This window comes from Colobus angolensis, unplaced genomic scaffold, assembly GCF_000951035.1.
Source record: "Colobus angolensis palliatus isolate OR3802 unplaced genomic scaffold, Cang.pa_1.0 Scaffold92, whole genome shotgun sequence".
Lineage (NCBI taxonomy): Eukaryota > Metazoa > Chordata > Mammalia > Primates > Cercopithecidae > Colobus > Colobus angolensis.
In genome coordinates, this window is record NW_012123154.1 from 2903225 (window position 1) to 2928573 (window position 25349).

A 25349-nucleotide genomic window follows, 5' to 3' on the forward strand; every position below is an offset into this window, starting at 1 on the left:
GCCACTGCACTCCAGCCTGGGCGACAGAGCAAGACTCCGTCTCATAAAAAAAAAAAAACACAACTCTGGGGCCAGTGCTTAGTGTTCAGAAGTGAAATGACTGACACGTGCTTGACCACCCAGCACACTGGAGAAAGGCAGGACAGGAGCCAGGTCCCTCATGCAACAGACATCAACATCAGTCACCAATAATGAGGTGGCACTTGGCTATTCTTTCTCAAAAGAGGAGAGCAGGCAGGGTGCCACTCAACAGTGCCACTCTGCCTTTCCCAGAGCACCTAACCTAGAGGCTGGCACAAAGAAGTAGCCTCAGAAAGAGAGGAGTTGGTAAGGAAGCATACTACCTGTAGAACTGGTAGACGTGGAATAATATGTCATTTTATGATGGAGTCAGACTAATAGGCCCCAAAATGGTCAGGATTATAAGCAGTCTGTCTTTCTGAGACGAAGTCTCGCTCTGTTGCCCAGGCTGGAGTGCAGTGATGCTATCTCAGCTCACTGCAACCTCCACATCCTGGGTACAAGAGACTCTCCTGCCTCAGCCTCCTGAGTAGCTGGGACTACAGGTGCATGCCACCACGCCTGGCTAATTTTTGTATTTTTAGTAGAGATGGGGTTTCACCATGTTGGCCAGCATGGTCTCAAACTCCTGACCTCAGGTGATTCGCCAACCTCAGCCTCCCAAAGTGCTGGGATTACAGACGTGAGCCACCATGCCCAGCCAGCAGTCTGTTTTTTCATGTACTTTGTAGTTACATATTTGTTTCAAAGGAGAAAAGAAAGAATGCAAAAAAAACTGGGTCTCAAATTAGTCTGTGAAAGGCCAGTTATCAGGAAGCTTTTCAAAAATGAAGAGCCCACTTACTTGCCAGTTCAATGATTTCCATCCTGTCTCCATCGACATCCTGACCTACAAAACTTAAGTCATTCTGCTCAAATTGGTTGATGAGCTTAGGGTTTACCTGCAAAACAAGAAATTAAGTGTTTATGGGCCACAGTGCAATACCAGCTGCCATACCAGGTCCTTCATCAATTGGGTGGGTTTTCCGTTTCAGTGATCCTCTAGTAGTTAGTGTCTATATTCAATGTTCAAAGCCAATTTTAAACTCATGATGAACCTGAGATATAAAACGTAACCGCAACACCTAAATCTGGGAAGCCCACCTTCTATTACCCAAAGGTGAGATTCAAAAAGTAGGCCTGTGACCCAGATACTCTGACTTGGAACCTTGAGACTAGTTATTTATAGCCATTTCCATGTTTGCTTCTTCCCTAGAGTTATGTGTACTTACCTATCTCTCTCCAAATCACAAATTTGCTTGAGGATTAAAACTATCTTATTTCCCTTGTGACTAACCCCAATGCTTTCTTTACACACAGTTACATAAAAGTTCTAAAGAGAAGCTTGGAGCAAGTTTTCTACTAAAATATCATAATAGATGGCAACTTGATGACCTGGCTTGTGGTCCTTTCTGGCCCCCATCTCACCTTAGCCCTTTCCCAAACTTAAGGACTCCTTTTCAGCCTCTCCTTCAGTGAAAGTGCTTCCCTGTCTAAAACTATGGTGGGGTCTCACCTATTCTTTGCAATCTTAACCTCCGAGCTTTTATTCTACATTTTAAAATTATACCAGTTCTCGTAATTTGTAATTATTTTTCCTTTCTTAACAGTTTTTTTTTTTTTTTTTTTTTTTTTTTTTTTTTTTGTTACTCTAGTTATCAGCCTACTAAACTTTTTAACTTTTGGAGACAGGGTCTCACTCTGTCACCCAGGCTAGAGTGTAGTGGCACAATCTCGGCTCACTGCAGCCTTAACCTCCTGGGTTCAAGCGATTCTCATGCCTCAGCCTCCCAGTAGCTGGGATTATAGGCATGCGCCAGCACACCTGGCTACTTTTTTTTGTAGTTTAGTAGAGACAGGGTTTCACCATGTTGGCCAGGCTTGTCTTGAACTCCTGGCCTCAGTGATCCACCCACATCGGCTTCCCACAATGCTGGGATTACAGGAGTGAGCCACTGTACCCAGCCTCCAACAGCATATTCTTAATCACAGGTTGCAGGGTGGGTAGATTGACTCACTGGGAAGAAATAGAGGCAGGCAGTGAGAAACTAGTAGATATTGTCACTTTTCAATGTTGGCAGACTCAGAATTTAAAAAGACAACAACAAAAAACTTAGGATCTGTTCTTTTTGTTGCATTGCACCTAGTGCTTAAAGTTAATGCATCTATTATGGAGCTACTGAAACTATGAAAGGACCCATAGGCCCCAGGTTCTTGGTAATAATAGCCGTTCAATAAGCTTCTCAATTGATGGAGTGAAAAAATTGTTTTAGAACTCGCTGAACCAAACCACAACGATTTTTCCAGGTGACATACTGCAAGGTGTTTTAAAAGCACAGATAACATTCAATATCCAGAATTATTAAGGTGTAACTTAAAATTGCAAGTATGTGTACATGAATGACTTATTTTTTCACTTTCTTGTATAAGCTCAGAACTGTGCTATGCCACAAGTGATGATGAATTCAAGAAAGAATTAAAATCCTTTTTTTCCCCCAAATGAAAAAATACTTGGACAGCCTAGCCAGAGCCAAACACTGTGCTAAAGGACGGAGTGTTTCCTGTCCCTTTACCCCTCATTTACCTTGTGGAGGCAGACTGGAGTCAGGCATGAGTTAACAATGCTTCAAGGATAGTCAGCCAGCTAAGCCGGACAGGCACTGATGGATTGGTGTCCTCTGAACTGCCTTCGAGAGTCTGGAGGCCTTTGCAGCTGAATACCAAAGAGACTTCGGAAAGGATTTCTTTCCTTCCTCATAATCTGTGTTGAAACCCCAACAAGTGTTTGCTTCAATTTCACAGAATGTTAGGATCTCTTTCTTGTGCTGGATATACCAGGAGTCTTTATGTTTCTCTTTGGAGGTGCCCTAGAAGACCCGAATGGCATCCGGTAAAAAGCTCTGTTGTGTAGACCCTCTGAAGCTTTGTTAAAATTTTAGGATTATCCTGTCCTACAGGGAGTGAGTACTTAGTATTTGCAATGAGGATTGTCAGTAATTTGTTATTAAATCAAAGCTGAAGCAATTTAATCTGTTTTAATTGATTCCCCTCATGGATATGAGGGTGCCTATCACTCTACACATTGAAATCTCACATAAAGAGGTTATGGGTTGGGTTTATATTGTTTATGGGAAAATGGTGAATGGTCTGAATGTTTACTCCTGTGCTGTGCTTAAATGTCTATGGTGAAATGTCTGGACTGAGTTGATTGCATTGTAAAATCTTAGAATGTGAATTTTGAATCCTTAGCTGTCAAGGTCTGTTGATGGAGTTGGTCTGGCCAACTCAGAAAGATTCTGTGTTCATAGACCCTGAGCAGTGGAGCTTTTCTGATTGTTTTTGGTAGCACTGAATGCCTTGGGTCTTTGATTACCCATTTCTTTTGAGAGTGGCTGGATGCCCAGACCTACAGTGTGGTTTTTAGGCATTCCCTTGAACTGCACTTCTCCTCTGAGCAGCCCTTGCCTTGGAGAGAAAAGGGAAGGAAATATGAACAGTTACTGGCCTTCTGTTGTGTGCCAGGCACTTCAAATATATTATCCCCAGTGGTCCTCATAGAACTCTCGGAGGCTGGTGGTATCATCCGCACTTTACATATGGGAGAGTGAGGCTGAGAGAGATAAGAGACTTGCTCAATAGCGCAGAGTTAATGGATGATAGAGTTGGGCTTTGCACTTAGCTTTGTCTGGTTTCAAGGCAACACATTTTCTCCTGCTTTATGATGCCCCTCCTAGTAAACCTTGTGTTGTCTGTGGGGTGGTAAAAATAGGCTTGCCTTCTTTTTTTTTTTTTTTTTTTTTTTTGAAACAGGTTCTGGCTCTGTCACCCAGGCTGGAATGCAGTGGCCCGATCATAGCTCACTGCAGCCTCAAACTCCTGGCCTCAGTAGATCCTCCTGCCTTGGTCTCCTGAGTAGCTTCTAAATTTTTTGTAGAGACAGGGGCTTGCCATGTTGTTCGGGCTGCTCTCAAACTCCTGGCCTCAAGCAGTCCTCCTGCCTCAGTCTCCCAAAGTGCTGGGATTACAGGTGTGAGCCACTGCTCCAGGCCTAGGCTTACCTTCTGAATAGGAAACTGCCCTCATTCTATTGAGGACTCTGTGTGGACACTGAAGTTAGGTAGCTGTGTGCACAATGCTAGTTGAAGATTTTGCAGTTTGTGAATTAGATGAGAACAGGACAGCTGCTTGAAGTTTTGGCCTTTATCTGGTTTGTGCATGCTTTTTGTAAGGCTTAAAGTTGAAAAAAGATTCTTACATGTGTTGTCTTTTTTTCCTGACATCAGCCATTCTCTATTTTTCCATCACCAAGTGGGTGTTTAATTGTTCAATCCTGTTCTGACACTAACTACTTGGAGTTAGGGTCATGATTTACAGAGTTAAGGGCTCAGTCCTATAAGACTGCCCTCATTTCAGAGGCCAGCTGCAAGTCCTGAGTCCCCAGGCTACCAGTGTTTTTGTCCAACTTGACTACAAATTTGGGAGTTCCCACAACTCTACCTTCACCCTACCCCACCCCACCCCATAATTTCCTATAACAGAATGACTCATAGAACTTAGGAAAATACTTAGGGGCGCAATGGCTCACGCCTGTACTCCCAGCACTTCGGGAGGCTAAGGTGGGTGGATCACAAGGTCAGGAGATCAAGACCATCCTGGCTAACATGGTGAAACCTGGTCTCTACTAAAAATACAGAAAATTAGCTGGGCACGGTGGCTCACGCCTGTAATCCCAGCACTTGGGGAGGCTGAGGTGGGTGGATCATGAGGTCAGGAGATCAAGACCATCCTGGCTAACACAGTGAAACCTGATCTCTACTAAAAACACAAAAAATTAGCTGGGCGTAGTGGCAGGCATCTGTAGTCCCAGCTACTGGGGAGGCTGAGGCAGGAGAATCGCTTCAACCCTGGAGGCGGAGGTCGCATTGAGTCAAGATCGTGCCGCTGCACTCCAGCCTGAGCGACAGAGCGAGACTCCGTCTCAAAATAATAATTAAAAAAACCCACCTAGGTTTACTGGTTTACAAAGGATACAATCGGGGAACAGCCAAGTGGAAGAGGTGCATAGGGTGAGGTGTGGGAGGTGGTGTAGAGTTTGTCTTTCCTCCGATGAGCCACCCAACCATCATATCAATGTATTCAGCAACCCAAAAACTCCCAGGACCCTGTAGTTTAGGGGTGTCATTACATAGGCATGATTGGACTCAGTCTTAACTCCTTTCCCATCCTTAGAGATTGGAAGGTGGGGCTGAAAGTTTGAACCTTGTACCCACAGCCTGGTCCCCATCCTGAAGCTATTTGGGTCTCCCACCCCTATCAGGAGTCATCTTGTTAGCATACAAAAGATATCCTTATCATCTGAGATTCTCCAAGGGTTTTAGGAACTCTATCAGGAACCTGGGACAAAGACCAAATCTGTATTTTTTATTATACCACGTTATCTAAAAGCAGTCTGTTTTTAAAATGACTTTCTGACTCTGCTAGTGTGCTTAAATCCTTTGTATTTTGGGAATGTTGTATTTTGGATATGTTATATATCACATGTTTGATTAGTTGATAAACTCCAAAAATAATTTCAGAAAAACTTTTAACCATATTCTTTGGTCTGATTAGCAAATATAATTTTATAGGAAAATTGCATTCCTGCTTTGAACAAGTGATTGATTCATCAACCAAGGTTATATAAATGTTAGGAGGAGTTCATGGGCTTAATGAAAATTTTTTTTTTCTTTTTTTGAGACAGAGTCTTGCTCTGTCACCCGGAATGGAGTGCAGTGGCACAATCTGGGCTCACTACCACCTCCATCTCCCGGGTTCAAGTGATTCTTTTGCCTCAACCTCCCTAGTAGCTGGGATTACAGGTGCCTGCCGCCACACCTGGCTAATTTTTGTATTTTTAGTAAAGACAGGGTTTCACCATGTTGGCCAGGCTGGTCTTGAACTCTTGACCTCAAGTGATCTGCCCACCTTGGCCTCCAAAGTGCTGGGATTACAGGTGTGAGCCACCGTAGCCAGCCAGGAAATTTTTAACACAATATGACCTAATATTTAATCACTTTGGCGAATACTGTCAGACAAGTATTCAGAACGCCTGGCAGCCACCTGATTTGGCTGTTTACTACCTGGCCAATTATTAGTGTCTTTGCAGTTGTGTTGCCAGTAGGGAGAATATTGCTATTTACTGTAATTTTTAGATGTTATGTTCAGTTATCACATCCTGTTCTGTACTTGGCATCAGCAGATGGCTGAATGTAATCATTCTCATTTGATTAGAGTTTGTCATTTAAAAGATTTCCTTGTTTATTTAGATCGAACAACATTTGAGTGAGCTTTAAAGGCAGATGCTAATAAGATGCTTTTTCAGATATGATAGGCTCCAGCCTCACAGTAGGGCGGGCACGTAGTCCTGTCAGTGTGTGAATTTAATGAGCATAGTACTTTGTTCTTGCCTGTGTACCTTTGTTTCTGTAGTCTTTGAGGAGCACACATTCAAAGAACTCACCTGCAGCTGGGCGTGGCGGCTCACGCCTGTAATCCCAGCACTTTGCGATGCCGAGGCAGGTGGATCACCTGAGGTCAGGCGATTGAGACCAGTCTGGCCAACATGGTGAAATCCCGTCTCTACTAAAAATACAAAAATTAGCCTGGTGGGGTGGTGGGTGCCTGTAATCCCAGCTGCTTGGGAGGCTGAGGCGAGAGAATCGCTTGAACCCAGGAGGCAGAGGTTGCAGTGAGCCAAGATCGCACCACTGCACTCCAGCCTGGGCGACAGAGGGAGACTCCATCTCAAAAACAAACAAACAAACAAAACCAAAGAATTCACCTGCTTTAAAGTACACGGGAGCCTACAGACAAGCCACCCAGTGCTGTGAGCTCAGCATAGCTTTCTATCTAAGCTGGGTTGTCTGGAGAGAGGCAAAACCAGGAGGCCTGCCCATTGGGTTACAGGGGTTCCTGCAGATTTTCTCTCTCCTTGGTATTTCACCTTAAGGGCAAGGTGACTGCTCCTTTAAGGCTCTGAAGCTCCTCTTCAAGATCATAGTCACATTACTTGTTTCCCTTGGTTTCTAATTTTATTTTCACTCTGGAATGTAGTTCCCTGAGGCGAGCGAGTCCATCTTTTAATTCAGTCAGCTGGAGTCCCTAGACCATAGTTAAGCTGGGATAGTGGGAAACATTACTGGAGAGTCAGTACAGTGACATTTTGTGGGTAAGTCCATGTATGGGTTCTCAAGCAGTGGCAGTTTTGCCTCCCGGGGACATTTAGCAATGCCTGGGACATTTTGGGCTGTCCCTTGGGGTAGTGCTACTGGAACCTGATGGGTAAGTGCTAGGAATGCTGCTAAACAGCCTACAATGTGCAGGCCAGCCCCTGAAACAGAGGATCATTCAGCTCCAAATGTCAGTAGTGTGAAGGGTGAGAAGCCCTGGCTTACAGGACTTCAGTTACTATCTAGACCAGATTGTCTTTTCTCTACACACATCTAGTTCTGTTTAATTGGCAGGATAGTCCTGCTTTCTTTTCTTTAGCAGACACACTGGGTAGAGTTAAGCGAAGAGAAGCTTCTTTGAAAGAAACGTTTATAAAACAACGGGTACCTGGAGCAGGAGCTTGAATCAGCTGGAGCTGCTTAGAGGCCCTAGGCTTCCCATTTGTTCAGAAGTTGCAAGGTGGTAAATGAAATGTAGAGCACTTGGCTTGGTGCCTGGTGCATGATAGGTGCTCAGTTGGTGTCTTCCTTCATCGCTTGCTTCCTTGCTTGTGGTAATGTAATTTTGTGGTGAGTGGGTAGCTTTAACCACTGTTTGCAAAATTAGGTTTAAGCAAGGCCTTGCAGAGTTTGAGAAATTGACAGAAACCCCATGGCAGCGGTCTCTGTGGTTATCCTTATGTTTCCTCTAGGATTTTGTTAGAAACTCCAAATTCTATCTATTTAGACTGCCTGTAGATGAACACTTACTGTTTGTCTGTATCTGTGCCAGGTACTGAAGCCATTCATTTTCTCTGCCTTTATGAAGCTCTCAGTCTACCTAGGAAGATAGGCACTGAACATGCAATTGTCTGCAATTATTCAATCCAGAGATTGTAAATATTACCGAAGGGACAAATGGGATGTATGAAGGGCTATTAGAACGGGGGGCCTAGCCTAGCCTTTCCTAGGTATATTTTCTTTTTGAAGGAAAATATTTCCTAGGTATATTTTCTTTTTGAAGGAAAATATACCTAGGAAATATTTAGGCTGAAGTTGAACGAACCAGGTGAAGGGAGAGTGGGTTAGGTGGCGGGAAATGTGGGGGGCAGAGCAAATACCATATGAGACAGCCACAGGAAAGGGGCCTTCCAGAAAAAAGAAGGAAGGGGTGGAGCAGTGTGATGGAGTGAGGGTCCAGGGGTCATGGGTTGGTAGGGAATGTCATGAGGTGAGGCTGGTGACATAGAATGAACAAAAATCGTGTAGGGCCTTGTAAGCCATATTAAGCATTTTGAATGTTATCCTAAGGTTCCTGTTAAGCAGGGTAGTGATGTGATCAGATTTGCATTTAAAATTTGTATTTTAAGAGGTTTGCTAGGTTACTTTTGTTTTCAGGCCACTTTTAATTTCTGGAAGATCTAACTGCCACCTACATATTTAGGGAGGGGTGTGTGTGTGTGTGTTAAAAAAACAGTTTTATTGGGATATAATTCACATACCATGAAATGTATCCTTTTGAAGAGTGCAATCCATTGATTTTTAGTATAATCACAGCATTCTGCAGCCATCATCAGTATTAATTTTGGAACATTTCATCACCCCAAAAAGAAACCTCATGTCCATTAGCAGCCACTCCACACTGTCCCAGCTCCCCAGCCCCTGGCAGCCACAATCTGCCATCTACTTTCTCTGAATTTGCATATTCAAGACATTTCACAGAAGTGGAATTATATGGTATGCGGTCTTTTGTGGACTGACTTATTTCACTTAGCATAATGTTGTCAAGGTTCATCCATGTTGGAGCATGAAGTAGTGCTTCATTCCCTTGTATGGCAGAATATGCTATTATTTTATATGAATCTATTATCACATCTTGTTTATCCACTATTTGATGGACATTTGACTTGTTTTCACTTTCTGGCAATGCTGCTGTGAAATCGACATTTATGTCATGCAAATGGTCAGAAAGGACATACGTTTCACCTTTCTTTTTACAGAGAAGAGCTTTGATCTGTTTTTGTTCTGTAGCACATTCTGTTCAATAGGCAGTTTCTTTCCTGAAAGACCTGTGTGACAGTAAAGGTTCAACCACACGTGTTAATGTTGATGAATTGAGAAAAATGCTATTAAAAACTTGAGTTTTCCTCTTGGTGCTTGAAAGCACTGTTTGCAGTTAATGGTGCCAGTTCCTGCTTGGTTCTGGAAGTCAGAATCTATTGTTGTTCTAGTCCATTTACAAGTGGATGCCAAGGAATTCTTAGTTCCTCTGTTTCACTTGAATGACTTCTCATCCACATTAATAGAATGCACCTGATTGCCTATTATCAAGGTGATGGCTTTCATCTTGATTAGCCACTTCAGAGAATAAAAAATAAATAAAAGTCAGAGTGGCCTCCATATTACAGAGTTCAGAACGTGCACCAGGAGGTCATGAGTGTAATAAAAAACAGTTTATGACCTGCACTGGAGCATAACTTCAGGCACAATAAGTATTAAGAATTAGAAAATCATTAAGCGAGAACATTTTCAGACCGAGGGAAAAAAATGTAGGCAGTGAATGTAAAAAGCTTCATAGCTTGTCATATAGAGTAGGAAAAATAAAAATAGTTTTATATATGAAGTCCAAGCAGTTTTGATAACTGTGATGAAATGGCAAATTAGCACAAATCAGTCCACAACTGGAAAGGCTTGGTTTACCCAGTTTAGGAAACAGAGTTTGTAAAATGATTAATCTCTGAGATTTAATGTGTCTGTTTGTGTTGATTTGTAACTAGTTCCTTTTAACGTTAGCATCGGGAATGTTACTTAAGATTTCACTGAACATTTAGTAAGCTTAGGATGACTGTAAAGCTGGTCCACCAATTGTGCAGGCGCTTATGGGATGCCTACCGCTGATAAAAGGTCATATTTGTTGGGGGAAGTAAATTACTCTTGGCCGGTTGACTGACTGGGAAAAATTTGTGTTTCATGGCAGATAATGGGTTAATAGTAACTGATATACTTTGTAGTTTCATCACTGTACCTAAGGGGCTTACTCTTATTTCTCAGGCCATGTTAGAGGAATCTCATTGCTATTTTTATTGTAGGATTCTCACTATGTGCTTTTGTTATGTTGAGGACTTGCCTACATTATCTTATTTAATCCTTGTAGTACCCTACCAGAATAGATAGACACCAGTGATGTCTCTAGTCTACAAATGAATGGAGGCTCAGAGATTAAGTGATTTGTCTGAGTTCACATAGGAAGGGCAGAGCCAGGACTTGATTGGGGGCTGACACTAAAGCTGATATACAGTCTGCTTCCCCACCTCTCTGGTATGCTAACTCATTTATTATGAAAGGTTATAAATTTCATCTGTAGGTGAAGCTCTTGAATTTTGTTCTAGAATGTGGATTCTGGGTAGAGCCAATTCTTGGAAATCTGGTTCTTAGCATGTTACTACTTGGTCTTCTCATTGATTGCAGTGTGACCTTAAGTAACTTCTTAATCTTTCTTTTTTTTTTTTTTTTTTTTTTGAGACAGAGTCTCGCTCTATCGCCTAGGCTGGAGTGCAGTGGCCGGATCTCAGCTCACTGCAAGCTCCGCCTCCCGGGTTTACGCCATTCTCCTGCCTCAGCCTCCTGAGTAGCTGGGACTACAGGCGCCCGCCACCTCGCCCGGCTAGTTTTTTGTATTTTTTAGTAGAGACGGGGTTTCACCGTGTTAGCCAGGATGGTCTCGATCTCCTGACCTCGTGATCCACCCGTCTCGGCCTCCCAAAGTGCTGGGATTACAGGCTTGAGCCACCGCGCCCGGCACTTCTTAATCTTTCTTGAGCACGTGTTGCCTCTGTAGGAATGTCATATGACCTATTTGTAAAGCACACCTCAAGATTTCTAAAGATCTCTTTTAAATAGCCCACAAGAAGAAAGGCAACTTAATTTGGTCACTGGAGTGTTAAATTCTGTTGCTTACTTTGCTATTTGGGTTTGTTTGGTGGTTTTGAGTTAAGGCATTGGATTATGTGACTGTTTTCTTATCTAAAAACAAGGATACTGCCAGCTGTTTGCCTTCTGATGTTGAATCTCAGTGAAAGAGAGGCCAGCAGAGCTTTCTAAATCTCAGGGATACAGTGACTGAAGCACTAGGCTGGGAGGCCGAGTGCCTGAGCTATGGTCTTGTTCTGCTGCCTACTAAGCTGAATGACCCAAAGGCCTCTCCACCCTTCCCTCACCCACTCTACTTACCTTGAGGGCTGTAAGAAAATGAAATGAGAAGTCATGTCTGAAGAAGTGCTTTATATTTTATAGGTTATATAAGAAATGATTATTCTCAGAGTATCATGAGATGGTAGGTAATATTTGGAAATCTTAGATTTGATTTAGTCTTCTGGTTTTTTGTTTTTGGATTTCTTAGGTGACACTTTGGTTATGTGTTTTAATTTTTGTTCTTCTTTTTTTTAGTGGTATGTGTGCAACAGAGAGAAATTATGCGAATCACTCCAGGCTGTCTTTGTTCAGAGTTACCTTGATCAAGGAACACAGATCTTCTTAAACAACAGCATTGAGAAATCGGGCTGGCTATTTATCCAATTATATCATTCTTTTGTGTCATCTGTTTTTAGCCTGTTTATGTCTAGAACATCTATCAATGGGTAAGTGAATCTTGGACATTTATTTTTTTTCTTTATCCTTAGGTTTACAAAAGGAAAAACAGAAAAAGAAAAGTTATCTTGTTCAGCATGTTGACTACCTGAGCTACAATACTTCTACTAGTCAGAACCATGGCAGTTAGTCCAGCGTTTTAACTTTCTGTGATTCTGCCCTTTAAATTCACCATAACATGACAGCCTCATTAGTATGTGTATTCATAGCGGGGAGTTACTTAGGGTAGTGCTTCTTGGCTTTGATGTACGAAGGAATCACCAGGGGATCTTGTTAAAATGCAGATTATGAGTTCGTAGGTCAGGGGCTAGGCCTGACAGTCTGCTTTTTTTTTTTTGACACAGTCCTGCTCTGTTGCCCCAACTGGAGTGCAGTGGTGTGATCTGGGCTCACTGCAGCCTCCGCCTCCTGGGTTTAAGCGATTCTCGTGCCTCAGCCTCCCAAGTAGCTGGGATTACAGGTGTGTACCACCACACCTGGCTAATTTTTGTATTTTTAGTAGAGATGAGGTTTCACCATGTTGGCCAGGCTGGTCTCTAACTGACCTCAAGTGATCTGTCTACCTCTGCCTCCCAAAGTGCTGGGATTATGGGTGGGACCCACTGCGCCCGGAGAGTCTGCATTTTTAACAAGCTCTTAAGACGATGCCAGTGATGCTGAATGCTGCTGGTTCTGGACCACAAAGTAGTAAGACTCCCGGAACCAAGCCCTGAAGCTGAGGGCTTTACACCCTTAGGCTGAAAAGTAAGATCTTTTCCTTAAACATACTTCGAAGTAGCAAATTGTTTTTAGGAGATCTAATTAGTCCAACAATGGATGATGGCTTATTTTGAGTGAAGAGTCCTGCATCTGTTCTTAAATAATGTGTAGGTTCACCAGAATTTTATAAACTTACTGTGGAATTCTCTCTCCCCAGAGTGGTTCCCTTATATACATCCATAGAAAAAGCTTTAGGAGTTTTTTGTTTTGTTTTGATTTTCCAGTCCTTTCTTGGCCATATTTTCAGGCATTCCTAAGGACATAGACTCTAAAATGCCAAAGAGAAAAGCAATAGGCTCAATGCTTAAAAAGCCTCATTGGACCACTCAAACCACTGGTTGAGCCCACTTTTCTTTTCCCTTGAGGTTTGGAGCCAGTTTCTACTGACTGTCTGGATTCCCAATGTATCATCTGGTCCTTAAGTATGTTTTTAGGCACTACAAGCCATTTCTCAAGATTTCTCAGTTGATTTTCTTCATTGTTTATGTGAAATTGCCATACGTTTGCTTTGGCAAGCAGTTGTTATTTTTATATGGGTAGTTGAGTTGATACAACTTGGTATGACATTTTGTTCCTTAAACTGGTTATATTGAATTTCTGTTCTGTACCATTTATTCTTCCTTTGGAATTCTGATGAGCCACTGTAGCAGAGATTCTTATCCTTTCTGGAGTCCTGTAGCTCTTTGAAAGTGGTAAAAGGTAGGAATCCTCTCTTTAAAAAGTGCTTACATTCAACATTTTATGTATGATTTTGGGGGTTTCAAACTTTTATTTCCCCTTTCCTCTACCCACAAGACCCTGGTTAAAATTCCCTGCTCTAGAATTTCACAGTTTGATCAAAGAGGCAATACAGTTAGTAAACCCCTTTGGCTTCCCTTACTTAAAACTCTTCTGCTTTTTTCTTCTGAAACCTACGACTGCTTTCAATCAATCCCTCTTGCCTTGTGTCCTATTCTCAACTAAAAATTAAATTTAGGGCCCATCAATACTTTCCAGCCATGGCAGTGGGAGATTATTACTACAGGTGGCCATCTCTCACAGAAATCATTACTGTGGTATTGTCTTCAATTACTTTAAGATACTTATCAAACTTCCTTTATGCTGGAAAGGAGAAGGCTAAGTAAGGAAAGACTTAATAGATGTTCCAGAGTTTATTTTATAAGGAAGAGGCACACCTCTTCATAGACTCTTAAGTCTAGAGAGAACTTAGATTGTGACCAGAGAACCTAGGATGGTTATTAAACACTAAAGTTAAACCCAAATTAGAGGGTCATATCTCTTCATGGTTTGTGTTTATGGGAAACTTTGTACTGGGCTCGGTATTTTCGGTGAGACTGTTCTTCATTGTGCGAGACTGCCCCCCACCCTACGGGAAGTCTAACTTTTCTGGCCTTGCCCACTGAATGGCAGTAGTACCCCCAGGTCCTTGTGATTACTGGAAACTCTCCTGTCTACTCCCATTGCCCCCTAGAGGGCAAAATCCATCCTGGTTGATAAACACTGGGCTTGATGGATTTTGATTTATTTTTTGACAGTGTTAATCTTTTTGTAGAGCCCCTGTTGCTCATGTTCTTTGGAAATAGGACAGTCCTTCCCCTCTCTCTCTCGTGCCTTCTTTCTTTCTTTTTTGAAGATAGGGTCTCACTCTATTGCCTAGGCTGGAGTGCAGTGGCACAGTCATGGCTCACTGCAGTCTGGACCTCCTCAGGCTCAAGCAATCCTCCTGCCTCAGTCTTCCAGGTAGCTGGGACTAGAGGCTCATGGCACTGTGCCTGGCTAAGTTTTGTATTTTTTGTAGAGGCGGGGTTTTACCATGTTGCCCAGGCTGGTCTCAAACTCCTGGGTTCAAGAGATCCTCCCACGTCGGCCTCCCAACATGCTGGGATTACAGACGTGAGCCACCATGCCCAGCCTCTGGTGCCTTTAAATGTAGACCAGTCAGATGAACTTGTGAGATCTGAACTCAGGTGACCTCTAGTTCTAGAATTCTATAATTATCATGTCAGGGTTCCTCACATCCCAAGGAGATGGCTTGGGAAGCATGCTCTGGGAAAATTTAAGCAAAATGACTATTTTTTGACTTACTTTTGGTCCTGTGGGAAGTCAGCATCAGTATTTGAGTGAAACTCGCCTCCCCTCAGCCATGCTACCAGTAGCCTCTTTCTGCTGTGACTCTGGTTTCTGTGTTAAATTTTGTACCACACCTTCAGCAAGTTCAGATTTGCTCATTTTCTTACTGTAATATATGAACAATTGTGGATTAAAACAACTTGTCTTTTATGAGATGTGATTTTCTTTGGTAAGCAGTTGTAGTCGGTAGCATCACGTTTAGTGGTCTCTGAGGTTTTTCTCTCTCCAATTTTTTAGCATTTCTGTGGGGCAGAAGATTTACTATAAACTTGGTTAAACTTTCCTATGGCCATAATGGGAAAAGGAAGGGGGACTTTGTTACATGAACTCCATTATTCGTATTTCTTCCTAAAACTGGTCTTACATTGGGCACCATGTTGCATGCATCTTTCCAGTCACTGTATAGCAGCAAACATTATGTAATTTATGATTGTTTCCAGAGAGCAGCAGTACAGAACAGGTTTGCCTGCCACTTCCTAGACCAGTGGTCTCCAGACTGTTTTCCAGAGTCTGAGGAGGAAGTGCCTCAGGAACTGCTTCAGGCTGCAGAGAAAGGCCTAGAAGTGGGCTGGCCACAGCTCCTGGGCTTCCAACCTCATTCGAACAGCAGCAGCTCTCCTAGGATCTTATATTGTCTGTGAGTTTCACTTCATTTAAAGAAAGGGTTCTGCTGCTTCATGGAGGGTTGAGAATCCCTGCCCTAGATAAACTAGAATTTCAGAGCTAGAAAACAAGTCCGAAATAGGAGTGCATTTTATTTCCCAGGGTGATGCATCCATGAGACTTGGCTGGACCTATAGTTGCTTTTCTAAGGGTTCTCTTTGATCTCCATTTAAACTCCCCTCAGTCTCTTTTTTCAATGGCATTACTATGGTTTTGAGTGTTTTCTAGGACCTTTAGAAATAATAGGACCCAGACAGTTGTACCCATATAAACTGACATAAGTACGAATCTACTTTAATGCATATTAACCGACATCACAAGGACCACTCTTTTCCCTCTTTTCTCTAGTGTCTCTTAAAAATCTATCATACTAAAGCTCTTTTTTTCCTGATCCATGGTTTAATTCCATATTTGAAATCACTTTTTTTTCCTATTTGGTTTCTCTGCTACTGTGGTCTAGCTGTGTTAGCTTGTCATCTTTTTCAACTGATAAACATGTTTTTTGTTACTCCTTCCACTTTTCCTTCCTATTTTGACTTAAGTTCTTCACATTCGTCTCTTACTTATTTCTTCTTCCTTCCCCTGTCATCCATTCCCCTTTCCACCTTTTATTTCCCTTCTCCCATGCTTTTTTGGGACATTATTTGCAACTCCAAAGACAAATGGTATCTGGAGGCATTTTCTTATTTTATTAACTTTGTCTTCTAATCATAGAAATGATATAAAAGATAATATCTTGGCTGGGCACAGTGGTTCATGTCTGTAATCCCAGCACTTTAGGAGGCTGAGGTGGGTGGATCACGAGGTTAGGAGATCGAGACCATCCTGGCTAACACGGTGAAACCTGGTCTCTACTAAAAATACCAAAAATTAGCCGGGCGTGGTGGCGGGCGCCTGTAGTCCCAGCTACTCGGGAGGCTGAGGCAGGAGAATGGCATGAACCCAGGAGGCAGAGCTTGCAGTGAGCCGAGATCGCGCCACTGCACTCCAGCCTGGGTTGACACAGTGAGACTCTGTTTCAGAAAAAAAAAAAAAAAAAAGGCTAGGTGCAGTGGCCTATGCCTGTAATCCCAGCACTTTGGGAGGCTGAGGCGGGTGGATCACCTGAGGTCAGGAGTTTGAGACCAGCCTGGCCGACATGGTGAAACCCTGTCTCCACTAAAAATACAAAAAATAAGCCAGGTGTGGTGGTGCACGCTTGTAATCCCAGCTACTTGGGAGGCTGGGACAGGAGAATTGCTTGAACTCAGGAGGCGAAGGTTGCAGTGAGCCAAGATCGTGCCACTGCACTCCAGCCAGAGCGACAGAGTGAGACATTGTCTAAAAAATAAAAAAACACTTAACCATGTAATAAGTGATTATGGTTGTCGGTGCTGAGTCACTGTATTCACTTTGTGTGTGTATGGTGAGAGGTGATTAATTTGCATAGACACTTTGATTTTTGTCCTTTTTTTTTTTTCAGGTTGCTAGGAAGAGGCTCAATGTTTGTGTTTTCACCAGATCAATTTCAGAGACTGCTTAAAATTAATCCAGACTGGAAAACCCACAGACTTCTTGATTTAGGTGCTGGAGATGGAGAAGTCACAAAAATCATGAGCCCTCATTTTGAAGAAATCTATGCCACCGAGCTTTCTGAAACTATGATATGGCAGCTTCAGAAAAAGAAATACAGGTATAATTTTTAGACATGGGATATATTTTTTGGTTTTAGATGCATTTCTTCTTGAAAGTATATTATTTAAAGGATATGAATCAAAAATGATCTTCCATGATTAGGAATTAAAAAAAAATCATTTAATACATAAGTAGCTGGAAATACAGAGAAATAATCTTCTGGTGGCAGTATTTTCCTGGAGCAGAGGGGTTGGCACTATAGGGAAGAAAAGGACCAGCGAGAGATAGCTTGGAAAAGGCAGATCAGAAGAAGGGACTTCTTCCCTAATAAGAATCTGGCATTCTCAAAAAAAAATTTTTTTAAGTGGTTTTAAAATATACATAGCATAGAATTTACTATTTTAACTATTTTTAAGTGTACAGTTCAGTGGTATTAGGTACATTTACATCGTTGTACAATCATCACCACTATTCATCGCCAGAATTTTTTGTCCTCCGAAATGGAAACTCTGTACCCAATAAACAGTAACTCCCCATTTTTCCCTCCTCCTAACCCCTGACAACCACCATTCTACTTTGTCTATGAATTTGACTATTCTGGGTACCTCGTATAAGAGGAATTATATACATTAGCTCCTTGCAACTGGCTTATTTCATGTGGCATAATGTCTTCAACGTTTACTCAAGGTTGATTTACTCATGTTGTACCATGGGCCAAAATTTTCTTTCTTTCTTTTTTTTTATTTGAGACGGAGTTTCGTTCTTGTTGCCCAGGCTGGAGTACAATGGCGTGATCTCAGCTCACTGCAACCTCTACCTCCCAGGTTCAAGCAATTCTCCTGTTTCAGCCTCCCAGGTAGCTGGGATTACAGGCATATGCCACCATGCCCGGCTAATTTTTTTTGTATTTTTAGTAGGGATAGCGTTTCACTACTTGGCCAGACTGGTCTCGAACTCCTGACCTCAGGTAATCCAGAGTGCTGGGATTACAGGTGTGAGCCACGGCGTCTGGCCCAAAATTTTCTTTAAGGATGAGTAATAGTTCGTTGTATGCATGTACCACGTTTTGTTTACCCACTTATCTGTCAGTGGATACTTGGGTTGTTTCTGCCATTTGGCTGTTGTGAATAATGCTGCTATGAACATGGGTGTACAAATACCTACTTGAGCCCCTACTTTTTCTTCTTTTGGGTATAGACCCAGAAGTGGACTTGCTGGATCACATGGCTGAGTCTGGGTTTAATTTTTTGAGGAATTGCAATACTTTTCCATTGCTGCCGCACCATTTTACATTCCTACCAGCAATGTAGTACAAGGGTTCCAGTTTCTCCACTCTTTAACAATACTTGCTATTTTCTGTTTTGTTTTGCTTTTAATATATAGTCGTCAGTGTTAATTTTGGTATTAAGGTCATCTGGAGCTTGAAAGACTAGGAAGAAGGGTATTTTTTTTTTTGAGATGAAGTCTCACTCTGTTACCCAAGCTGGAGTGCAATGGCGTGATCTCGGCTCACTGAAACCTCCACCTCCTGTATTCAAGTGATTCTCCTGCCTCATCCTGCTGAGTAGCTGGGATTACAGGCACATGTCACCATGCTCGGCTAATTTTTTTTTGTATTTTATTTTTATTTTTATTTATTTTATTTTTTTATTATTATTATTTTTTGAGATGGAGTCTCGCTCTGTCGCCTGGGCTGGAGTGCAGTGGCCGGATCTCAGCTCACTGCAAGCTCCGCCTCCCGGGTTTATGCCATTCTCCTGCCTCAGCCTCCCGAGTAGCTAGGACTACAGGCGCCCGCCACCTCGCCCGGCTAGCTTTTTGTATTTTTTAGTAGAGACGGGGTTTCACCGTGTTAGCCAGGATGGTCTCGAACTCCTGACCTCGTGATCCGCCCGTCTCGGCCTCCCAAAGTGCTGGGATTACAGGCTTGAGCCACCACGCCCGGCCATGTATTTTTAGTAGAGACTGGGTTTCACTATGTTGGCCAGGCTGGTCTCAAACTGCTGACCTCGTGATCCACCTGCCTTGGCCTCCCAAAATTTGTTGGGATTACAGGCATGAGCCACCGCACCCGGCCAGAAGAAGGGTATTCTTATTTCAGTATGATTTATTGATTGGGAGATTTCTGTCTCTTGGCTCAGTGCAGAATGGGGGAGGTAGAGCTGGAGTCGGCCTCCTTCTCTGTGATATTTTTGGAAGTCTGGTTAGCCTTAGAAAGGAGAAAGAATTATGTAATCACTTACTTTCCTATCCACATGTTTCTACTTTTGCAGATTAACCCTAGAGACACCATCAGTGTAGCTTTTGGAGCAGCACTGGTTTGAGCTTTTGCAAAACATGGAAATTTTTAGCCTGGAGAAGGGAAGATTACTGTGAACAGATACTCTGTGGGATTTTTATATGGAAGGAAAGGAGTAGGTGTAGTCTTTGGTATAATCAGACACAGCTATGCCTTAGAAGTTGAGTTACAGCTTAGGGAAATCGACCTTCCTAGCTTGAACTGTCTTAAGTCCTTATCACTGTCAGTGTTTGAATTGCTGTTAGAGATGTTATAGGAAGAGACATTAGGAAGTTGAGCCGAGTGATTGGAAAGCCCCTTAGCTTTAGCAGTCTGTCTCAGATAAGGTTCTGGTGGGTCTGCATAGTAATAATTGACATGTTTTCCTTCAGTTAGAAATTAATTTGGCATTTCAAAACTTGGAATGCTTTGACCTTTATTATAACAGTGGCTTAAGTCAGGCTGAATTCCTAATCTGATTCCACCTCCCCTCACTTTAAAAAATCCATGCTTTGAAGTGGGTTGAAGAGGAAGGTGTTAAACCCATCTTCAGATGATTGACCACCCCAGCCTTCTTTTTCTTTTATTCTAAGTGTCTAAATGGAATTTTCAATGAAACTTCAGATGTTTGAATTAGTAATATATCTGGAGTGTACATGGTATGTAAAGGTATCTACCACATAAAAAATACTTGTTTAATTTTTTCCCTCATATACAGCACATAAGCCAAAAACCTGTAGTTTGACCTGCATGGGAAATTCATACTGATTGGCATTCCTTTCATAATATTAGTATGAAGTGAAAATATTTTCACAAAAGTGGTAAATTTTGTAACCATTGGTGCAGTTTGAGGTTTTAACGAGGAAGTGGTATCTTTATTTCCTAAGTTTAGAGGTCTCCCAATCCAAGATGGCAAGGTAGACTTTCAGCTTAATTTTACATTTTTTTCTTCCTTTTGAGATTAGAACTATTTTCTGTTTCTCTTCAATATCTGGGCCATGAAAAACAGGCTTTTTATTATTAATAAATATATGCATTTTTAGAGACAGGGTCTCTGTCACCTGGGCTACAGCACGGTGGCGTGATTATAGCTCACTGCAGCCTTGAACTCCTGGGCTCAAGTGATCCTCTCACCTCAGCCTCCTCAGAAGCTGGGACTACAGGTGCCTGCTTCCATATCTGGCTAATTTGAGAGTGTGTGTGTGTGTGTTTTGTTTGTGTGTCATATGTCATATGTTTCACTATGTTGACCAGGCCAGTTTTGAACTCCTGGCCTCAAACAGTCCTCCTCCCTTGGCCTCCCAGAGTGCTGAGATTATAGATGTGAGCAAAACATGCCTTTTAAAATAAAGGTTCTGTAATTTTTCTTTTTTTTGAGACGAAGTCTTGCTCTGTCATCCAGGCTGGAGTGCAGTGGCACGATCTCAGCTCACTGCAACCTCTGCCTCCCGGGTTCAAGTGATTCTCCTGCCTCAGCCTCCCCAAGTAGCTGTGATTACAGGTGCACGCTGCCACACCCAGCTAAATTTTTTGTATTTTAGCAGAGATGAGGTTTCACTGTGTTGCCCAGGCTGGTCTCGAATTCCTGAGCTCAGGTAATCCGCCTGCCTTGGCCTCCCAAAGTGCTGGGATTACAGGCGTGAGCCACTGTGCCCAGCTAAAGTTTCTGTGTTTTAAAAATAGGTCAATAAACGGAAAATGGCCCAGTTTTTCCTTTATCTTCCCAAGTTGTCATTGTTTATGTCAGAAAACCCAATTGTAAAACTGAAGGATGTGGTTTTGATTTTTACAGCAAGACAATATGTTTTCTTTATATTGTTGGTATTTCATTTTTTATTTAGGATTTATCAAAATACTGATTGCTTATTTCCTAAGTTTAGAGCTCTCCCAACCTGAGATGGCAAAGCATCTTTTCCTTTTTTTTTGGGAGATGGACTCTCACCCTGTTGCCCAGGCTGGAATGCAGTGGCACCATCTCGGCTCACCGTACAACCTCTGCCTCCCGGGTTCAAGCAATTCTCCTGCTTCAACCTCCCGAGTAGATGGGACTACAGGTGCATGCTGCCATGCCTGGCTAAGTTTTTGTATTTTAGTAGAGATGGGGTTTCACTGTGTTGCCCAGCTGGTCTTGAAATCTTGAGCTCAGGTAATCCATCCGCTTTGGCCTCCCAAAGTGCTAGGATTACAGGTGTGAGCCACTGTGCCTGGCCCTTTTTTTGAGACAGGATCTTGCTTTGTCGTCCAGGCAGGAGTGCAGTGACGCAATCATAGCTCACTGTAACCTCAAACTCTTGGTTCAAGCCATCCTCCTGCCTCAGCTGCCCAAGTAGCTTAGTTAGGACTACATGCATGTGCCACCATCCTTGGCTATTTTTAATTTTTTATAGAGATGGGGTCTCGTTGTGTTGCCCAGTCTGGTCTCAAACCCTGGGCTCAAGCAACCCTCCCAAAGTGCTATAATTACAGATGTTAGCTACCACACCTGACTGCTTTATCATTCTCTAAAGAGAAATATATTTTACATCCTTCTGGAGGTATTAACTCATTTTCTTGAAAATAATAATCCACTGAATAGATACCCTCATTCTAGGTTTAGAAATATGTTTTAGAAAAAGGAAAATTCTGACAACTTGTTAGGATTCCTGGGCTAATAGGCAGTTTTAGTGGGGCTAAGCAATTTGTCTTCATCAGTGGAACTGAGTGAGTTTTCAGATAAAAATCACAAAACAGAAGTAAGGATGCACTTGAGCTTCTATAGGTGTAGATTTAACTGTCTTGGTGTTAGTCATCGTTTTCTGTTATGAGCATATATTTCTCTTCCAAAATTACCAACACAGAGGCTACCTATCTGAAACTAATTCTGAGGTAGATTTAGTGAGATTATTTAAATTGGAACATGCTGATGATGTTTGGCTTCTGCTTCATTGCAGATAGACGTAAGATTTTTTTGTTGTTTTGTTTTTTAAAATCAAATATATAATTTGTGTTTTACAATTTATGACTTTAAATTGGCTGCTTAGCTAAGGCATTAATATGTACAAATAGTCCTTTCTTTATTCATTTCCATTTTTTAGAATGGGAATTGATGACATTTTTGTTCTGAAAGTAGTCTTCTGAGTAGTGTTTGGAAACTCTTTGAATGAGCTAAATTGAGTTTCCAAAATTACTGTTACAGTTGACTTAGTACAACAAAGTGATTTTGAAGCCAGAATGCCCTACTTACTTCAAACAGTATTTAGTGCATTGAAACACCTGCTCCAGTAAGGAATCTGACTAGTCCCTGGAAGTTTGTTAGGCTGCTATTTGGAAGAGGCTTTAGTTTGACAAAAATATAGATTGAAAAGAAAATGAAACTAAGTGCTTTGTGTTTTTAAAATTCTGCTGTTCAGAAATGCTATAAAAAATCGTTATGCTAGTGAGGGTTTCAAAACAGCCGTCATTATACTTTTAGAATTTTCTGAGCTATCTTACAGTATCTGCTCAACATTACTAAAGACTTGTTTACCAAAGATCCTTTTTTTATGTTTCCTTTTTTACCTGTCTCTATCGTAACATGTCTCACCTACCACATTCTGATTGGTATAACCAAGCAGGAGTAAGTAATTTGTAAAATTGCCTAATTGTGTGGCTAACAAAGACTCTTGATATAAAAACTCCCCCTTTCTAGAGATAACATTATAGAGGACTGAAAATGTTCTCTGTGTTCTGTGTGTGTATATGAAAGTGAGAGATTGAGGGTCGAGAGTGTTTTTTTTAAACCATGCTCTTAGTGTTAATAGGATGTCCTGGGCTTTATCTTTTCTGTATAGTTTTTGTTTTGTTTTGTTTTGAGATAGAGTCTCGCTCTGTCCCCATGCTGGAGTACAGTGACGTGATCTCGGCTCACTGCAACCTCTGCTTCCCTGATTCAAGCGATTCTCCTGCCTCAGCCTCCCAAGTAGCTGGGATTACAGGCACACACCACCACCACACTCAGCTCATTTTTGTATTTTTAGTAGAGATGGTGTTTCACCATGTTGGCCTGGATGGTCTCAATCTCCTGACCTCGTGATCCGCCCGCCTTGGCCTCCCAAAGTGCTGGGATTACAGGTGTGAGCCACTGTGCCTGGCCCTTTTTTGTGTAGTTATTTAGATATGAAGATTCTCAAGTATGAAATATGTCTTTCCTGGGAACAGAAATGTTCTCAAAGGTCATAAGTTATCAATGGAAATTATTTTATACTACTCCCAGCCATTTTTAAGAATAGAAGGGATCCTAGGAATAGAAAACATTAATTATATGATGTATTTTTTGATTAAGTTCCAATGAGTGGTAGAAAGCAGGACTCTTGTTCATTAACTGATATTCAAGAATTTGATGTTTTAGTTTCATAACTTTATCAGGTTACATCTTCATACTTACTAAACATGATTAGTTCTTGTAAAGGAAACTTCGTATGTGTTGAGATTTGGAAATAGGTGAAATGCTAAATTTAAAGAAATATAGACCAGGCATGGTGGCTCATGCCTGTAATCCCAGCACTTTGGGAGGCTGAGGCAGTCGGATCGCTTGAGGTTAGGAGTTCAAGATCAGCCTAGCCAACATGGTGAAACCCTGTCTCTACTAAACACACAAAAATTATCTGGGCATGGTGGCGCCTGCCCGTCATCTCAGTTACTCAGGAGGTGGAGGCAGGAGAATCGCTTGAACCCAGGAGGCGGAGGTTACCCTGAGCCAAGATTGCTCCAGTGTACTCTAGCCTGGGCAATAGAGTGAGACTCCATCTCAAAAAAAAAAAAAAAAACAAATATGATTGCTATTTTTCTCTTCCCTGGCCATGTCATTATTGCAAACATAAATTATAACAAGATTTTGAACTTAATTTAGAAGACAAAGTTCAAGCCTTTACTGTCATCTCAGTTATTTTTAAAAATGTCTTTAGAGAGATGTTATGTTGATACAGTTATTTCTGATTTTTCTAGAGTGCTTGGTATAAATGAATGGCAGAATACAGGGTTCCAGTATGATGTCATCAGCTGCCTGAACTTGCTGGACCGCTGTGATCAGCCCCTGACTTTGTTAAAAGATATCAGAAGTGTCTTGGAGCCAACTAGAGGCAGGGTCATCCTTGCCCTGGTCCTCCCTTTTCATCCCTATGTGGAAAACGGTAAGTGTGGTCAGTCAGGCTGGCTGTTACCGAGGATAGCTGTTTATTGGTATTTGTGATTTTGTGCTGTGTACAATTTAACATTGTCTAGTATTTCTCATAATAGCCTGCAGTTTAAAGTAATCCAGTTAATCCATGTAAAACACCACCTTGGTTAATGTTCACCTTAAGGTGGACTTTATAGAGATCTAGCATTCCCCTTGCAGTAGTAATAATTAATATTTAGCTGGGTCTGACTGTTTGAGATTGAAAGCCAAAAATGCATCTGTATCTCTGGTTTTAAATGGAACTTGAACCATTTATTTATTAGTTTTACAACTGAATCGAGCAATAAACAGTTCCTTTAAATCTGGTCATATATACTTGCTGAATGTCATGGCTGTTTTGTTTTGTGTTTTGCATCTCTTGTGCCAGACTCTAAAAATGATAAATGCTCTTATTTGTTTTTTTCTCTTTTGAAGACCATATGTGTTGCAGCATGTATCATTTCTTTCTGTAACATTTGATTTTTTGATTGCATGGTCTTGCTCTTCAGCAATACTGAATGAAGAATATGTTAGAAGAAATGGGTTGATTTCATATCACTTCATAGTTACTGTGACCTCTGGCCATTCTGACTTAATGCCACATTAATTTATAGTTTTAGTTTATGTGGTTTGCATTTTAGGTCATCTTGAAAGTTATGACTTGAAGTCTCCTGCATTTTCATAAGTTAATGTACATTAATATACAATTATTTATTTTATGAATAATACAAGTTACTATTTAAAAATCTTCAGGCCAGGCGCGGTGGCTCAAGCCTGTAATCCCAGCACTTTGGGAGGCCGAGACGGGCGGATCACGAGGTCAGGAGATCGAGACCAT

General features: G+C 41.7%; 1 protein-coding gene across 5 annotated transcripts in view; it reads left to right on the forward strand.

Annotated features, from left to right (window-relative positions):
* METTL9 (methyltransferase like 9) overlaps positions 1 to 25349 on the forward strand; it is a 60020-nt gene that overhangs the window by 9756 nt on the left and 24915 nt on the right. For all 5 annotated transcript variants that reach the window (XM_011931924.1, XM_011931925.1, XM_011931922.1 and 2 more), the window contains exons 2-4: positions 11694 to 11884; positions 16909 to 17118; positions 24301 to 24485. In XM_011931924.1, the coding sequence (XP_011787314.1) occupies positions 11694 to 11884; positions 16909 to 17118; positions 24301 to 24485 (586 nt within the window). The remainder of the gene's footprint in view (positions 1 to 11693; positions 11885 to 16908; positions 17119 to 24300; positions 24486 to 25349) is intronic.